This window comes from Colletotrichum godetiae (assembly GCF_030913485.1).
Source record: "Colletotrichum godetiae strain CBS 193.32 chromosome Unknown BDP55scaffold_2, whole genome shotgun sequence".
Taxonomy (NCBI): domain Eukaryota; kingdom Fungi; phylum Ascomycota; class Sordariomycetes; order Glomerellales; family Glomerellaceae; genus Colletotrichum; species Colletotrichum godetiae.
Genome location: NW_026851250.1, coordinates 1,148,108 through 1,163,093, shown reverse-complemented (window position 1 = coordinate 1,163,093; position 14,986 = coordinate 1,148,108). Strand labels below are relative to the sequence as shown.

Genomic DNA, 14,986 nt, shown 5'->3' with positions numbered 1-14,986 from the left:
GTATCCGTACTGCATAAAAAGGTTTGAAAAAAAAAAAAAAAAAAAGACTGGATAACCAAGAGTTTAGGACTCAAGAGACGACAGCCGAGGGACAGAGAGATCGGGTGAAAAGAAGAGGGAGGGAGGGAGAGACGAGGCGATCGAGCAGATGGGAGGATGTATTTGGGACGAAGGGATGCGACGGCTGGGCTCTATTGATGACCTGGAGCTATTACGGATTCGTCGCTCACGATCATGTGTGCGGCTACGGATACTTGTTGCATATGAGATACTAGCCTGTAGGTGGCCGCGCAAATATTTGCACGTCAAGTGTCAAGTGTAGTGTCGAGGGTGATTACATGCAGATGGTGAGGATAATTTGCTCCGTATCCAGTGGACAGCTGCAAGTGCAAGGCACGCCGCACCACGGCACCCACTCCGTACCTACTTAGCAAATGTGGAAGCGGGAATCAGCGTTGCATCTCCTCTGGAGAACGGGGGGGCTGCGACGAGAGCCAGTCAAGATTCAACCCCCCCGTCAAAACAGGAGACACCCCTGACGACGCGATGCCAATCCTTAGGGGAAGCCTTGGCTGTTTTTTTGTTTTTTTGGGGATGGCACGTCATGAGCAACATGTCGCAGTATCGAGTTGAGCAGGGCAACGTCTGCATCGACTGGTGAAGGGATGAACCGGTCCACCGGCCGAGTGCGAAACCGCGAAACAGAGAAACATTTTGTTGTAGAGTCGCTGGTGCATCTGATAGGCACAAGACGTCGGCTGCTTACGTGTTCTGTTCTGTTCTGTTCTGCCATTGCTATGGACGATTCGTACCTGCCTCGGCTCTTCACAACTTTGCAGCACACCTGGAAGTTTAGGATCCCAAGATTCGGGAGAGATAGTGAACTGTGTACCTCGTCTGCCCGCCCTGCATGGCGGCTCTGTGAGGTACCCACACCCGAGGTTCTCCTTCTCCTCCCAGGTGCAGCAGCTGGTGCATCCCGTCGGACTTGGCTTTCCCACATTCCCTTCCTCGGAGCCTTTCCTTCAGCGTGCTACCGTACCGGTACCTACTGCGTTGCGTCGGCATGGCTCTCACAATCTCACAATCTCCATCGTGACTCGCTGACACCTCGCACATGGCGGCTGTTTCAGAGACTCCTCGCTTCGTTCCAAATTGCATAAGCTACCGCATGTCAAACAGAAAGCCAAAAAAGAAAGGAAAATTCTAAAAATTGGCAAACACTTATGCAAACACCCATGCAGAAGTTTTCCATTTTCATCAGTAGTGAAATCCAGTGTCCGTAAACATCCGTCGACGGGGATGGGCGGCCACAGCCCACAGCCCGCAAGCTCAATCCAGTTTGAGCCACTCGCACTCGGGAGAGACAAAGACCACAGCAAACGTACTCACGATACCTTGTCTGCCTGCGACCCGAAGCTTCAAAACTCTTCATTAAACTTGCCTCGGTATTTCCGTTTGGAAAATGTGTATTAAAGTGACCAGGTTGAGCCCGGTTGGACATTAATAAGGAAACACTTTCAATTGACAGGTCCGCGGATCGGAGTTCCTACGGAGGGAGTATCGTTGCTTGCAATTGCAAAGCTCAACCAACAGTTAGCTCTTTGCATCCAAGGGCTCCCTCTTTCGGAGTCTCGTCAATTACAAAAACTGCCAGATGAGAAATCTGTCAGAAGTGAAGTTTTGATTGCTTCTGTTCACGCGACCCTGGAGGAAGGAGGGTCCAGATGAGGTGTCAAGGGTCCGGACAGGGGTGCTTAAATTGGCCCTTGCACATCAGGACCGGATGGAGAGCTTGACTTGATTTGGAGGGCCTGAGGCAACCACACCACCGGTGGATTGTGGGCGAACCAGGCACTAAAAGGCAAGACACCTGGTTGGCTGGTATGGACCCACATGTTCTTTTCCAAATGCCATCACCAACTCCAGGCAACTCATCGTCACTGCACCTCATCACCAGAGCACAACTACGAATACGGATACAATAGACCAAGCCCACTTCAACACAGATATGCGTCAATAGAATCACTGTGCCTACACCTCACATAATCCACGATTCCTTCGCCCACCAACCGCCAGGATGCCTCGCGCCATCAGAGGTGAGATGTCTCCTCCCAAGCATCCGCCGCATGCTTGCTCTGCCTAGCTGCCCTTCCCCAGATATCCCCCGGCCTACTAACATTCCCGCCCCGCCTTTCTAGGAGTCCTCATCGAGTGTGACCCCTCCATCAAGTCCATCATCGTCAATATCGACTCCAACAACCATGACTACATTATTGAGGATCTCGACGACCAGCACGTCGTTGTCAAGGAGAACATGGTTGGTATGCTCAAGAGACAGCTCGATGAGGTTAGTCATCCCTCCATTTTCTTCTTCTTTTACAGACACGACTTGAGCAGGCGCATTAACACATATCACTTGCAGAGGCTGAAGGAGACTCAGCAGCCCGACGAGAGTTCAGACTCTGACTGAGTGCCGACGGAGCCGGTTTATCAATTTTTGCTCATTGTATGCTTCCCGATGCTTCCGACTATCCTTCTACTATGTCCTGGATATGATCGTCTCCCAACTTCTGGCTACCATGTGACCGTCGCTGTACTACAGACCTCCCGTCATGCCGTCTTGACATCATGGCGCGTTTGTTCTGTATGGTTTGTGGGAGGGGGTCATGATCCGTTCCGTCCCGGGAATGTCTATGGAAATGGAATCCAGACTGGACTATATATTGCCGCATCACCGTGGCGATCCCATGAAAAGGATGGCACACATCTCTACAGCTTAAAGAGCCGATTAGAGCTTCTCGAAAGTGGGCTTCTTCTTCTGCAACCCGGACATCAAAGCAGTCTTGGTATCGCTTGACTGAAGCATGGCAGCGTTCCAGATAGTAGTGTATCGCAAGTCTAGAGCCAGAGAGTTAGCACAGCTACCAAGAAATGAAGCCCAATCTTGGGTAGAAGGAAATACAACTGGGCACAGCCACCCAAAATTCAAGAAGAAGAATTTTTTTAAAGGAAAAAAAAAAACTTACTCTCCGCAACCGAGTGATCCCTCGCATGGTTCAACAGCTCCTTGGTCCCCTGCACCGCAACAGGACTCTTGCTCGCCACAAACTCGGCCCACTTCGTACCGGCCGCGACGGCCGCGTCCTTGGAGTCGTGCACCTGGCTGACGAAGCCCACGGCGAGCGCCTCCTCGGCGGAGAAGTCCCGCGCCGAGAGGCAGACGTCCTTGACCCACGATGTGGAGCCGACGAGCTTGGGGAGCCGGCTGAGGGTGCCGAGGTCGGCGGCGAGACCAATGTCGACTTCTTTTACGGCGAAGCGGGTGTTGCGCGCGGCGATGCGGACGTCGGCGCAGCATGAGATGTCGATGGCGATGCCGATTGAGATTCCGTGGAGGACACAGACGACGGCTGGGGGGGAGGGTGGTGTGTTAGCTTTTTGTGTTTTCAACGTCTCAGGGGTTGTGTTGGGCTTGGTCTTGGGTTTGAGATGCGTGTGTATGTTCATCTTCAGAAATCCAAGCCGATATCAAAAAGTGAAAATGAGACCTCGTGATAGGAAAGACGAGGGAGAGTCTTAGAAAGAGAGAAGGGAAGAAAGACTTACGCTTCTCACACCTCTCCACAGCGGCAATAGCATCCTGGAACTCGGTAATATGGCGACGCATATTCGTCGCGTAGCGGGCCGGGTCGCCGCCGAGGTCCGCGCCGAGAGGGCTGTTGACGGCGTCCTGGACGTCGAGACCGGCGGAGAAGGCGCGGTCGCCGGCGCCGGAGAGGACGACGGCGCGGACGTCCGGGTCGTGGCTGAGGCGGTCAAAGACGGTGGCGAACTCGCGCCATACGGGCTCGGAGAAGGCGTTGAGTTTCTGTGGGCGGTTGATTTGGACGTGGGCTACGTAGGGGGAGGGGGAGGTGACGAGGAAGTGGGTGTAGGTGTAGTCTTTGAAGGGTGCCATTTTGCGTGCTTGTGTATGTGTGTGTTTGTATTTGGAGGGTGTGAGTTTGGTGTGGAAACGTTTGTTTGCGTGGGAGGTGAGTGAGGAGGAGGGGGATTTGCCTGCGGTGAGGCTTTCGCGGTGTGAGGGGTGAGGCGGGAAGCTGGATGCGATTGTGTGAAGATGCTCGACTACAGTATGCAAAAGGCCACAGTGAAGGTAGAGCTCGTATACCGGCGATTTCTTGGGACGGAGTGTGGCAGAGTAAGAAAGTGAATCTCACTCAAATGTACAGATGACAGGATCTTGCGAATGCGACGATGAGGTTTCGAAGAGGCTGATCTGACTGTCCGACGGGGCTGGCCGAGTTGCCGAGGCACGTCTCGCAGGCGTTTTCCCCGACCCGACCGACACACAGGGGGGGCCCCGCATGGTCTGGGGTAAACTTACGCACGCCGGTGTGGGGTTATTGATCGCTCTTCTTTTTTTTTTTTTTGCTTCTGACAAGATGGGCGATCAATCTTATGTAATTGCTAGCGACAAATGCTGAGGTTCCTTGGTCTTTACTCGATATCAACTTGTCACAAACAATGGAAAGGCTTTTCTAGGCACTTGAATACATTATGGGTCATTATGAGTGAGTCCTTGAGTGTATAAGGACTCACCCCAGAAGTCGGCTTTGGTCGGTCGGTTCTCTGTTTGGAAAGCGCCGCATGCATCTCGTTACAGGATCCCATATATAGAGGTCTCTCTATTTCTCCAATGCGGTACCTAGGCCAATGTTATTCGACCTGCGAGCTCGAGTGCGCTTCGCTGGCTAAGCTGAAAGAGATGGGCGTCACGCAGTGAAAGGTTGAGCTTCATTGGAACGCATTGCAGTACCCTCGAATTGATCTACTAGACAATCTAATGACATAAACAGGGCTACACGTCGTTATGCCCTGCTTCTTAGGAGTGCTAAACTGCCGTAGTGGTCCATGCCCCTCATCAAAACGACACACAGCCATAGCATTTGGTGAGAGGTCTGACCGGATGACTCACACTGCAACCCCAGAACATCATTAGCTTCGCAATGTATGAGATGTACCCAACCACCATGGTACAGCTGAGTTCGTGCTCTCAACTTGATGGCCTTGATGAAAGCCCTCGTGTTGGAATTTCAAATCCGAGTCTTGAGTGTGAAATGTAAACAGGAGCCAGGACTCTATTTCATGTTACTCGTCAACTAGATGACGAAGGGAAAATTGTGTTAAGCACCAAATGCTGTTTGAACAGAACTTAAAAACAAGTTAGCGAAAAGTCATCTGCATAGATTCCTCCTGGGTAGGCAGAGTCTCAAGGTCCAAGAAATCAGACTATAGGCGAAACCGGTGCCACAGACGGCATCCTCAGTGTAAGTTCAGTACGGCGAGTGAATGTCCAATGTCATCCTTTCTTGGGTTATCTTGTGTATGATTAGAAAATGGAGGACTCACTAATCTCGTTTAACAGCTTTAACAATCGACGTATTTTCGTTTGACTTGTGGTATTCATATCAAAGGTGCGGTTTGAAGACGTCTTATAGAAATGTCGGTCTATGTGGCTATTTCACAGGCTCACCCGCTTTACTTGAGGTATCGCTATTAAACCCAGGTGTGTTAGGTCGGTAAAGGTCGGATCCGGGAGCCAAGAAGCTCGCCGCATGAGTCAACCGGTCAACAAGTTATTGCTTGGCTGTCCGAGGAGGGCTGTCACACGCCTGTCGACATAATCAGATCTTATAGCCTCAGAATGACTTCATCGTCGGACGAAAGATTTATGGCTGATGACTAACAGCTGAGAAGCAACGTTCTAGAAGGATTCAACGAGATAACGCGACAAGAAAGAGGTGCTGTCGTGTGTTCTCAAGTTGCTGTTCCTGAGAGTAGATAGATGTAATTCATTGTCAAGTTGTCTTGGGAAGCCACTAGGTACCTAGTACAATATGGTTCTATCACTGGGGGTGGAAGGCACAATTTGACAAGTACCTCCTTCTCCTCCTCAAGATATCGCCATTACTTGGCGGAAGGAGTCATCACAGCCAGACTCGAGTGCTTGTAGAAGGAACCGGGCAAGTTGACATTTGCTACTAGGTGCTCTCAACAATTCGGCCCTCCAATTCCGTCGTCAACACCATCATTCTCTCGACGACCTCCCCAGTTCCTCAACCCCCCTATCAAAGGAACTCTCCTAGAATCTCGCTATCGTCTACACGGAATATTTATCGTTACTACGCGCGTCAAATGCTCATGCATCACACTTTTTGAACTTCATGTCCGACGCCACGAGGACTCGGTCTCTGACACCACCGACCGAAGTCCAGCGGCTAACGGACCCCAGCACGTCGGCTTACAAACAAACGGCTTTGCGACGCTACAGTTCCGCGGAAAGGCTTGGCGAGAGCACTCGCAGCGTTAGGTCTATATCTTCAGAATCGCAGCCAACCACTTTCCGTCTTGGTTTCTGCTGCACCTCGCAAGCGGACCTTGCGCTGAACCCAAAACCAGTGGAGGAGACGCCGGCGATGTTGTCCAACTTCTTCCATCCGACCAAAGACACCATAGCTCGAAATAAGGAGCCGTTCAACGCCACCAGAGACTTTGAGGACACACCTCTGCCTAGCGCTCGACCTTCTATGATGGACATGTCCTTGAAGGAAACCGAAAAAGACGTTGCTTCGAGCTTTTCATCGGCAAAAAGTGGGAATTTTCGACATGCACTCCTTAAGACCGCTTCCGGGCGCCCGATGTTGGTTGACAGAGATCTACCCGTGCCCCCAGTCCTTAGTCGACAAGTCAGCGAAAGCCACTTACGGGAACCAGAACAAGGCATGAACAGCTACGAGAACAAGTCAAAGATTGCCATTCCATCGAGGAAGTACTCGCCTTCCCAGATGCAAGACAATCCCACACCGACTGTCAGTCAACATCTCATGGAGACCACGACAAACGTGGACCCCTACTTTCCCCGGGAAACCATCTGCGTTGATCCTTTGATCCATCCGGACCAGTCTCACACCAAAGTCCATCACCTTGGTATCCTCAAAGGTGCCGACTTTTGCGACACCGGTGTGCCTGGACAGCCTGTTCCACAGCAACCAGAGAACACGACGTCTAGCTCATCATCGTCGTCATCATCTGCCTCTTCGGAGGCTGAAGTTGTCCTTGCCAAGGTTCGCCGAGCTTTGACTGGAGATGATCTCTGTCTCTCTACAGTCGAAGTCACCGTCCCAAAGCACGATGGACACAGTCATGCTATGAAGGTTCGGCCAGCTTTCAATCTGCCAACCTTCCAGTATCCCAACATAGGTCGCCAACAGCATTATCCACTCGTAGTTTCCAAGGTACGGCCGTTTAACCCAGCCAAGGAATACATGTTGCCCGAAGGAGACGACAATAGATCAACAGAAACCGAAGCTCCTCTCGGAGTTTCAAAGGTCCGGCCATTTGACCCAGCCAAGCAACATTTGCTTGCCGAAGGCGATGTCAATAGACCGACGGCAATCGAAGAGAGCAGCAGTAAATCGATCAATGTACCAATCTCCAAAGTCCGACCCTTTGCTCAAGAACCCCCTGAGCTGAATCGTCACGCTGGACATCAAGAAGTGTCAAAAGTTCGGCCCTTCAGTCACGAATCCGACAACGGCAACCGTAAAGACAAGGATGTCTATTTCGCCGTCGGATCAGATGAGTCGGCAAGTGAGGTTCCCGCCAGAGTCACCAAGCCGCATTCAGAGAGCACGACTCGCTCCCGATCAAGCACCAGTGACTACAAGCGTACCGCTCAGTGGCTCCGACATCTACTAAAGAACCCCGAAACACACAAGGCCAAATTGACGGAGAGACAATCCAAGGCGAAAAGAGCCTCCTATGCTTCTCTGAAGAGCTCCCAGGAACAAAATTCAGTCTCTCGGAAAATGACTCGTCAACCGACGCTTTCACCTACCGATATTGAGCAGGGCTTCTTCCAAAGCACTTTTGGGGAGCTAGAACGTCTTCTTCAAGAAGCTTTAGCACTGGCAACTCGAGTTGCTGACGACGAAGAGGCAAAGTCTCCAGAGTCTGGAAACGATGTTCCGAAGGATGCGGCACCTTATGATCACTCCTTGCAGTTTTCTGAAGTCGACTTGAATGATGACGGTGAAGCAAAAGACCCAAAGTACAAGCGCGCTGCTACGTTTCCGTATGCTGGGCGGCCTGAAACCCGCGCGGTAGACGATCTCTACCGCAATATTTCTCTTACTCCGCAAACGGCAGAGCTTGAGAACATGCTTGACTGCAAGAAAAGTTCATTTGTCAAGAAGAACAAACGCAGACACAAATCGCGATCCCGACAAGCTGGGCCTGTGCCAGACAGAGTTTCGAGCAGGAAAAGGAGCAAGGTGGTAAAGAAGTCGAAGCGCACAAAGCCGAAGCAGATCGTCGAGCAACTCCCGATAGATTCAGAGTCTAGCATGGACGGATCCAATGACTCCTCTGCAGTCAACTTTCCGACTCGAAATCAAGCTCAAAGTAGCAGCGGGCCAACTCGACCTCGAGCAAGCACAAAACGGGTACCCTTTCTATCTCGCAATACAGGCGAGGACAATCTTCCTCAGGAAGACTTGGGTGGGCGCCCGATTCGTAATCCACGAGGGATCAGCTTACGCGGCAAGTCTCATGTCAGTCTGCGTGGTGTACAGGCCTTCAATCTAGCCAAGTCAAAACGGCGTCAGCCCATCGCCCGAGACTGGTCACCAGCTCGGAAGAGGGCCATCGCAACTGTAGCTTGCATCAGTACAGCACTTATCGGTATGATCATCGGCATCTACGCCGGACTAGTACCCTCACTGCAGTACTATATCCTAGATACAAGCCACTCGATCATCAACGGCAATGTGGGTTGCTTCCTCGGGATGGCGATTCCCACTTTCTTTTGCTGGCCACTTCCTCTAGTTCACGGGCGTAAGCCATACATCACGACTGGTTTGATTCTATCCATGCCACTTCTTTTCCCCCAAGCTCTGGCTGTCAGCGCTCAGAGATTTTACAACCTTACTGGTTAGAGAATGGTGTTGTTGGTACCGCGAGGCTTCATGGGTATCTGCCTTGGTTTCGCAAGCATGAATTTCCACTCGATACTTACCGACCTTTTCGGCGCATCTCTCATGAGCAGCAATCCTCACCAAGAGGTTGTGGATGACGCTGATGTAAGGAGGCACGGAGGAGGTATGGGTGTCTGGCTCGGTGTCTGGACATGTTGCTACATTGCCTCCCTCAGCTTTGGCTTCCTCATTGGCGCTGCGGTGATCGATCAACTTCCACCAGACTCCGGTTTCTATGTCAGCATCGCTTTGACCGCAATCGCGCTTTTGCTAAACAGTCTCTGTCCAGAGGTGCGTCGTTCGGCGTTCCGACGATCGGTTGTGGAAGTCAGAACTGGGACGGATATCTCTCGGCGTGTTGCTCGCGGCGAGATCATGATGCATCGCGTCAAAACGGGACCCAAGTGGTGGGGCCAGGAGTTGTATCATGGTGTCGCACTTTGCTTTGAGATGCTTCGACAACCTGGTTTCGCTGTCATGGCCATTTACTCTGGTTGGATTTACGCCCAAGTGGTTCTTATTATCGTCTTGTTGGGCTCACTGACCTCAAGGTTTTACCGAATGCGATCACCATTCGTTGGACTCATCGTATCTGCAATAGCATTTGGCGCACTCGCTGCTATCCCATTCCAAAAGGCCAGCTACTTCTCCAGAGCGAGACATACCCAGGTAAACACCAGCCGCATGACATTCGACAAGCAGGTAACATGGACATCTCACCTTCTTCGCCGATCCATATTCGCCATTGGCCTCCCACTGGCTGGGATCATCTACACATTGGTTTCGACTGGTCCACCGATGCATCCAATTGCACCCGCCATCGTCGCCGCTGCAATCGGTTTTCTTTCGTGCCTGGCAATCTCAGAATGCAACGGACTCATCATGGAGACCTTTGACACTTCGGATCTGCAATCTGGAATGACAGGCCGGCCTCGAGGCAATTCAGACAATGCACAAAAGAGGAAAAACTACTCTGCCTACCCTCGCGTGACTGCAGGGTTTGCCGTTTGTCATACCTTGGGGTTCATTTTCGCCGCTGGAGCAACTGCACTAGGCGGCATGGCCCAGCGGAATCTCGGTCAGAGGACAGCGACCGGAGTTGTAGCCGGTATCTTGTTCATTTTGACACTGATACTGACATTGACATTGATTCGATTCAAGGAGGTCACGATCATTCCGGAGAGCAAGACCGAGGCGATGGACAGGTGGACAGCTGCGCGCAGAGAATCTATCAAACGTCGCGATTCAATGCCAAACGGGGTGATGGACGACAAAGATGTCATCGCTGAAGAAGAGCCATGGCGTCCGTTTATTGTTGGTAACCCCACCAGCAAAACACGGCGAGTCAACGTCCTTGAGCTCGGTAACCTGTCGCGTTTCACGGAGATCAGAAAAAGGAACAAGCTCATAGACGCTAACCAGCACCTGAACCGAGCGGCTTTCGATGCTGGGATAGATGCACTTGATGATCAGATCAGCGATGTCATGAGCGATATCGTTGATGATGTCAAAGATCTCGTGAGAAGAGGCAGTCAGAGGAGTCAGCGAAGCCAGCGAAGCCAACATAACCGGACCTCGCGTTCGCGGCGGAACCATCGAAGTGCGACAAGCGATGGGAGTGGCCATTCTTCTATTGAAATGACTTCTTTGGAGGATGTCATGTCAGGTGGTCATCGGCCCCGAATGCCTGAAGATGTATACAATGAACGAGAATGCCTCAGAGGCCAAACGGTCAAGGAAGAGTGAAAAGTAAGATTGGAGGGCTTCGGTACAAGATGGAATTCCTATAAATAGAAGAGACCGTCTCCTGGACGGTATTGCATGAGGACACCTATGAGGGCGAGCTTACACTCCTGTCGAAAGAAAGACCAGAACTCAATAGTCAATGTACCCTTAGTATACACAATATGGTAGAAGAGCTAGAATGAAACCCTCTTTTTCGGAAACCAACTCCAGTAATGCAATCCCATCTGCCGAGTGTCTTCATCTACGTCCATTCTCCGTCCATCTTATCAATATTATCATATCTAAAGAGAGTAGTAGAAAGAAAAGTGTGCGACTGGTACAAGTACGTTGAAGGAAAAAAACGATAAGTATCGTAAAGAGAGTGGGTATAGAGATAATCCTTTGTCTTCGTCATGTATGCGAAATGAAAATGATGGGTCGTAGTCCTTGGCTGTAGTTCCATCCCCGTAAGCGGCGAAATTCAACTACTTGACCAGATCACTGCACATTCAGGAACAAGTCATCGCCCCGTCGAGTAGGCGTCAACCTCGGCTGCCAGGTCGGCGTAGCGGGTAAATGACCCCCGCGGCCGGTGCCGCCACCGCCATTGCGAGATGGGAACCCCGGAGGTGTGGGGAATAGAGCGGCGTCGGGGGAGAGGAGCATATCCGTTCCGTCTCCAGGGCCTCCGGGGCGAACGGGTCTCCAGTTGGGGCTGTGGCGGAGACCGGCGTTGGGGAGGGCGAGGGCGGCGGCGCGTTCGGAGCCGAGGCGTTTGGAGAGGAGGGAGGATGTTGTTGAGGGGGTTGCGATGGAGGGGGAGGCCGTTGAGGAAGGGGGCCGGATGGATGGTGGTGCGGGCACGAGTGCTGGTGGTTGTGGGATTGTAGAAGTTGGTCGTATAGCTTGGGTTGCGATGTGGTGCGGTGATGGGGAGGCGGAGGATGGTCTCTCGGGGAGGGGTTGTTTTGGAGGCGGGGATTTAGGGGGGAGGGGGTTTTGGGTGGATTGGCGGTTTTGTTGTTGTTGTTGTTGTTGTTGTTTTGAGAGGCGGCGTTGGCGTTGTTGGAAGGATTGTTGGGTTTGCTGGGGCTGAGATTGCTGCTGAGGTTGAGGAGCTTGTTGTGATGGGAGGCCGGAGTAGGGAGCTGGCTTCTGCTGCTGTTGTTGCTGGGCACGAGGAGGGAGGTTCCCCCATAGAGCCTTGTGGACCGAGGCCGACTGAGGTTCCTGGTTCATCGGCGCCTGCTGAACTTGCGCTGCCTGCGGTTGCGGGTGGACGTCGTCGTTGCGCTCAAGCCTGGGGCGTTTGGGGTTCAGGGGCGGCGGGTAGAGAGGTCTCATCTGCGGCGGCCGCTGGGTTTGCGCGGGCTTCCAGTGGGGTTCTTGCTGGAGGCCTTGGTAATTGTTCCTGCTCTCGGACGTGGAGGGGGGAGGAGATGGGGTCACGAGGCGGAGTGAAGGTGATCCGGTGGTGATCCTGCTCGGGTCGGCGACGGGGCCGGTTGGGCGCGGGCGAGGGCCGACGGGTTTGCGGGGCACTTCATAGCTGGCCATGTACGGTCCGTTTCGGGACTGTTGCTGCTGCTGCTGCTGCTGCTGCATCATACCTAACGTGGGACTGGGCTGTCCGGCGGGGAACGCAGCAAAAGGTCGGGTGGGAGGAGCCAGGAGGCGGAGGTTATTGTAACCAGGCTTAGAGCTGGTGCGGCCGGGGATGACGGGGTAGGAGACGGGTGAGTGCCCGACATTTGGGGACCCCCTTGAGGCAGGTGACTCCACGACGGGAGAAAGGCTGCTTTGCTCAATTACGGGCTCGGCTTCGCTCGCGACGGAGGAAGCGATCGTCGTGGCCGATGCGTGGGAGTCGTGGCTGTCGGATCGATGCGGTGCGATTCCCGCGCCTGTGGAAACCGATGCAGTGGGAGGAGGGAGAGGAGCAGTGCCAGACCCTGCGGATTTCGACTTTGATGAGCTGCGGCGGCCGAGTGAATTGCTTCGGCGGCGTGGTGGCTCGGGATGGGAGAAGGACATGCTCGGCACCGGGTGAGGAGCTCCGGGAGACAGGGGGAGAGAACTGTTCTGGATAACCGTGTTGGGTCTTGTGGTGGCTGGTGAGTAGACGCTCGAGGTCCGGGATTGATGAGCCGCGGGCGGGGCCGCTAGGGCACCGGTTCGAGCGATCTCGGCCGGCGGAAGTAGAACCGGGGGCGGTGGCATCATCCGGCCACCGGAGGGAGCAACGGGACTTCCGGCTCCGTGGCCCATGCCCGCGGTCGTGGCTGTGGCCGCGAGCATGGCGGACTCGGCGTATGAGGGCTTTGCTTTCGCGCCACCTCCCTGGCTCACACCCGAGGCATCGAGTTCGGCGATCTGCGCCATGTGAGTAGCGCTCTTGGGGTCCCCGAGAACCCAGTTGCCGTTCTTATCTGCTACGTAGTACGTGGCAGACTTGGGAACGGTGTTGTTGCTGCCCACCGTTGCCGATGGTGGTCTCCAGATGTTGTTTGAGCGAGCCGAACGGGCCGACGTGATGGCGCCGTCTTCTTCAAATTCAGTCATTGTGCTTTCCCGGGCATTGTAGTGACTCTTTGGTGGTGCTGTGAGCTTGGCCGTCTTGAAGATTTGCGAGTTGGTCGGCGCAGATCCACTTTGGTTCGCCCGAGGGAGTGACGACGGTGTGAGGTCTATCTCGGGAATCTTGAGGGAGAGGACCGGCTTTGGTGACGAAAGAGAAGGCTTGGCTGGGAGAAGACGTGATGTTGGACGGTTCTGCGCCTGAGGTGATGGACGGTAGGCCGCTGATGTGCTCTCTGGCCGGGATACGGCGAGGCCAATCGCGCCAGGCCACCAGCTCATGCGGCCGCTTGTCCGGGTGCGTGCTGCCGGGGGCTGGCGTAGCGGTGGCGGAGAAGGGGATTGCGCATGGTGGACGGGCGGAGAAATGTGGAAGATGTTGGCCGGGCCCTCTTGCGGGTGAAACTCCCAAGAGTCCTTCTCCCGTACGGGGAAGAAGCCTGTCTTCTCATCCGGGTAGTCCTTTCTGCGCTTACGGCGGGCGAAGCATATGGCGAGGATGGCAATGCCAAGCGCGGCTGCGATACCAACCGCAAGACCTGCTACTTGGGCGGTGCCTAAGCTCTTAGAGGCACCGGCGTCGGCACCCTCAGCTCCTGGGATTGCAGTTGCGGATGCGGAAGGCGTCGCTGTGAAAGATGGCGGCAAAGGCGGTGGTGTAACAATGCTATCAGTAGTAGAAGCTTGAGATACAGTCGAGGTAGTCAACGTCGTAGACGTATCCGGGATAGACGGTGTGCCTGTTGCCGAGATGAGAGTCGTCGGGATCGAAGTCGTTAGATGCCTCGTCGACGTTGATAGGGTGGTTTTTGTGGTTGTCCTTGGAGGAACGAGAATGATGCCTCCAGAGGAAGGAATGATTAACGTCGCAATGATGGCTGTGTGCGTGGGCTGAACAGCTCCCGGTTGATTCGAGCACATCAGGTATGCTGCGTCGATCACATTCTCTACCGTTTGTTAGATTTCGTTCCACGACTGATCCCGAACCACGTGATATACGTACGTGGTGCATCACTTTCGCGACAGAACCCGATGCCCTTCTCTGCGACGATACACTGCACAGCACCCTCCCCTAAGGTGAGTCCTGAAAATCCAACGTTGGCACACAGGCATTGCAGAGTAGGAGCACTGCCACAGATAGTGAGGTCGTAGTTGGCACTCAGATGCGAACGGAAGCATTCGCGGGCGCACGTCGGTACAAATCTCGTAATCTCGCTCGACAAGTTGAATGACGTTGCCGCAGTGATGGAGGCCGATAATGTGAGTGAGAGTGTCCAAAGAAGAGGCTTGAGGGCCATGGTACGGGAGGACATCTGAGAACCCAAGTCAGCATTACTATGTGTAAGGAAAGGCAAGATGTGAACTTACTTGGATGAAGGTCCCATCCTTCATACGGTCTGCCGACAACCAACTAAGTCTGGTTAAACGTCAGTGAATGCCAGAGGCAGGTAGACGAAAAAGGCCTGGAAACCAATAGCTTCAGGAGTAGACCGTGTATAAACCTGGTTGGGATGATCGACAAACCGGGGAACGAACCTATCGAGAGTGTGTTCTTATTAGGTTATTAGGAGACGACCCGCATCTCAAGATCGTATAGCATATGAGAGAGACAAGAAAGTACGTTGGATAGAGTATCATCCGAT

General features: G+C 53.4%; 5 protein-coding genes across 5 annotated transcripts; 3 read left to right on the top strand and 2 right to left on the bottom strand.

Moving 5' to 3' along the window:
• Positions 1 to 2,080: 2,080 nt before the first annotated feature.
• On the top strand, positions 2,081 to 2,473 carry BDP55DRAFT_723041 (RNA polymerase II transcription factor B subunit 5; the record flags this gene model as incomplete). Its single annotated transcript, XM_060578689.1, has 3 exons — positions 2,081 to 2,099; positions 2,202 to 2,350; positions 2,426 to 2,473. 3 exons carry the CDS (start codon positions 2,081 to 2,083, stop codon positions 2,471 to 2,473), a joined length of 216 nt encoding a protein of 71 aa, XP_060436274.1.
• On the bottom strand, positions 2,412 to 4,046 carry BDP55DRAFT_134478 (enoyl-CoA hydratase/isomerase). The gene is made up of 3 exons (XM_060565526.1): positions 3,610 to 4,046; positions 3,030 to 3,413; positions 2,412 to 2,901 (listed from the first exon to the last, which is right to left on the bottom strand). Exons 1-3 carry the CDS (start codon positions 3,959 to 3,961, stop codon positions 2,792 to 2,794), a joined length of 846 nt encoding a protein of 281 aa, XP_060436273.1. The 5' UTR covers positions 3,962 to 4,046; the 3' UTR covers positions 2,412 to 2,791.
• Positions 4,047 to 8,606: 4,560 nt separating this feature from the next.
• Positions 8,607 to 9,153, top strand: BDP55DRAFT_643228 (uncharacterized protein; the record flags this gene model as incomplete). Its single annotated transcript, XM_060573496.1, has 1 exon — positions 8,607 to 9,153. A coding segment is annotated over one exon (299 nt), but the record flags the coding sequence as incomplete, so codon positions are not given.
• On the top strand, positions 9,134 to 10,846 carry BDP55DRAFT_643227 (uncharacterized protein). Its single transcript, XM_060573495.1, has one exon. The coding sequence runs from the start codon at positions 9,168 to 9,170 to the stop codon at positions 10,785 to 10,787; it is 1,620 nt and encodes a 539-aa protein (XP_060436271.1). The 5' UTR covers positions 9,134 to 9,167; the 3' UTR covers positions 10,788 to 10,846.
• Positions 10,847 to 11,264: 418 nt separating this feature from the next.
• On the bottom strand, positions 11,265 to 14,641 carry BDP55DRAFT_539669 (uncharacterized protein; the record flags this gene model as incomplete). The annotated part of the gene is made up of 2 exons (XM_060568048.1): positions 11,265 to 14,290; positions 14,347 to 14,641. The coding sequence occupies 2 exons, from the start codon at positions 14,639 to 14,641 to the stop codon at positions 11,265 to 11,267; spliced, it is 3,321 nt and encodes a 1,106-aa protein (XP_060436270.1).
• Between the last annotated feature and the right edge of the window lie 345 nt (positions 14,642 to 14,986).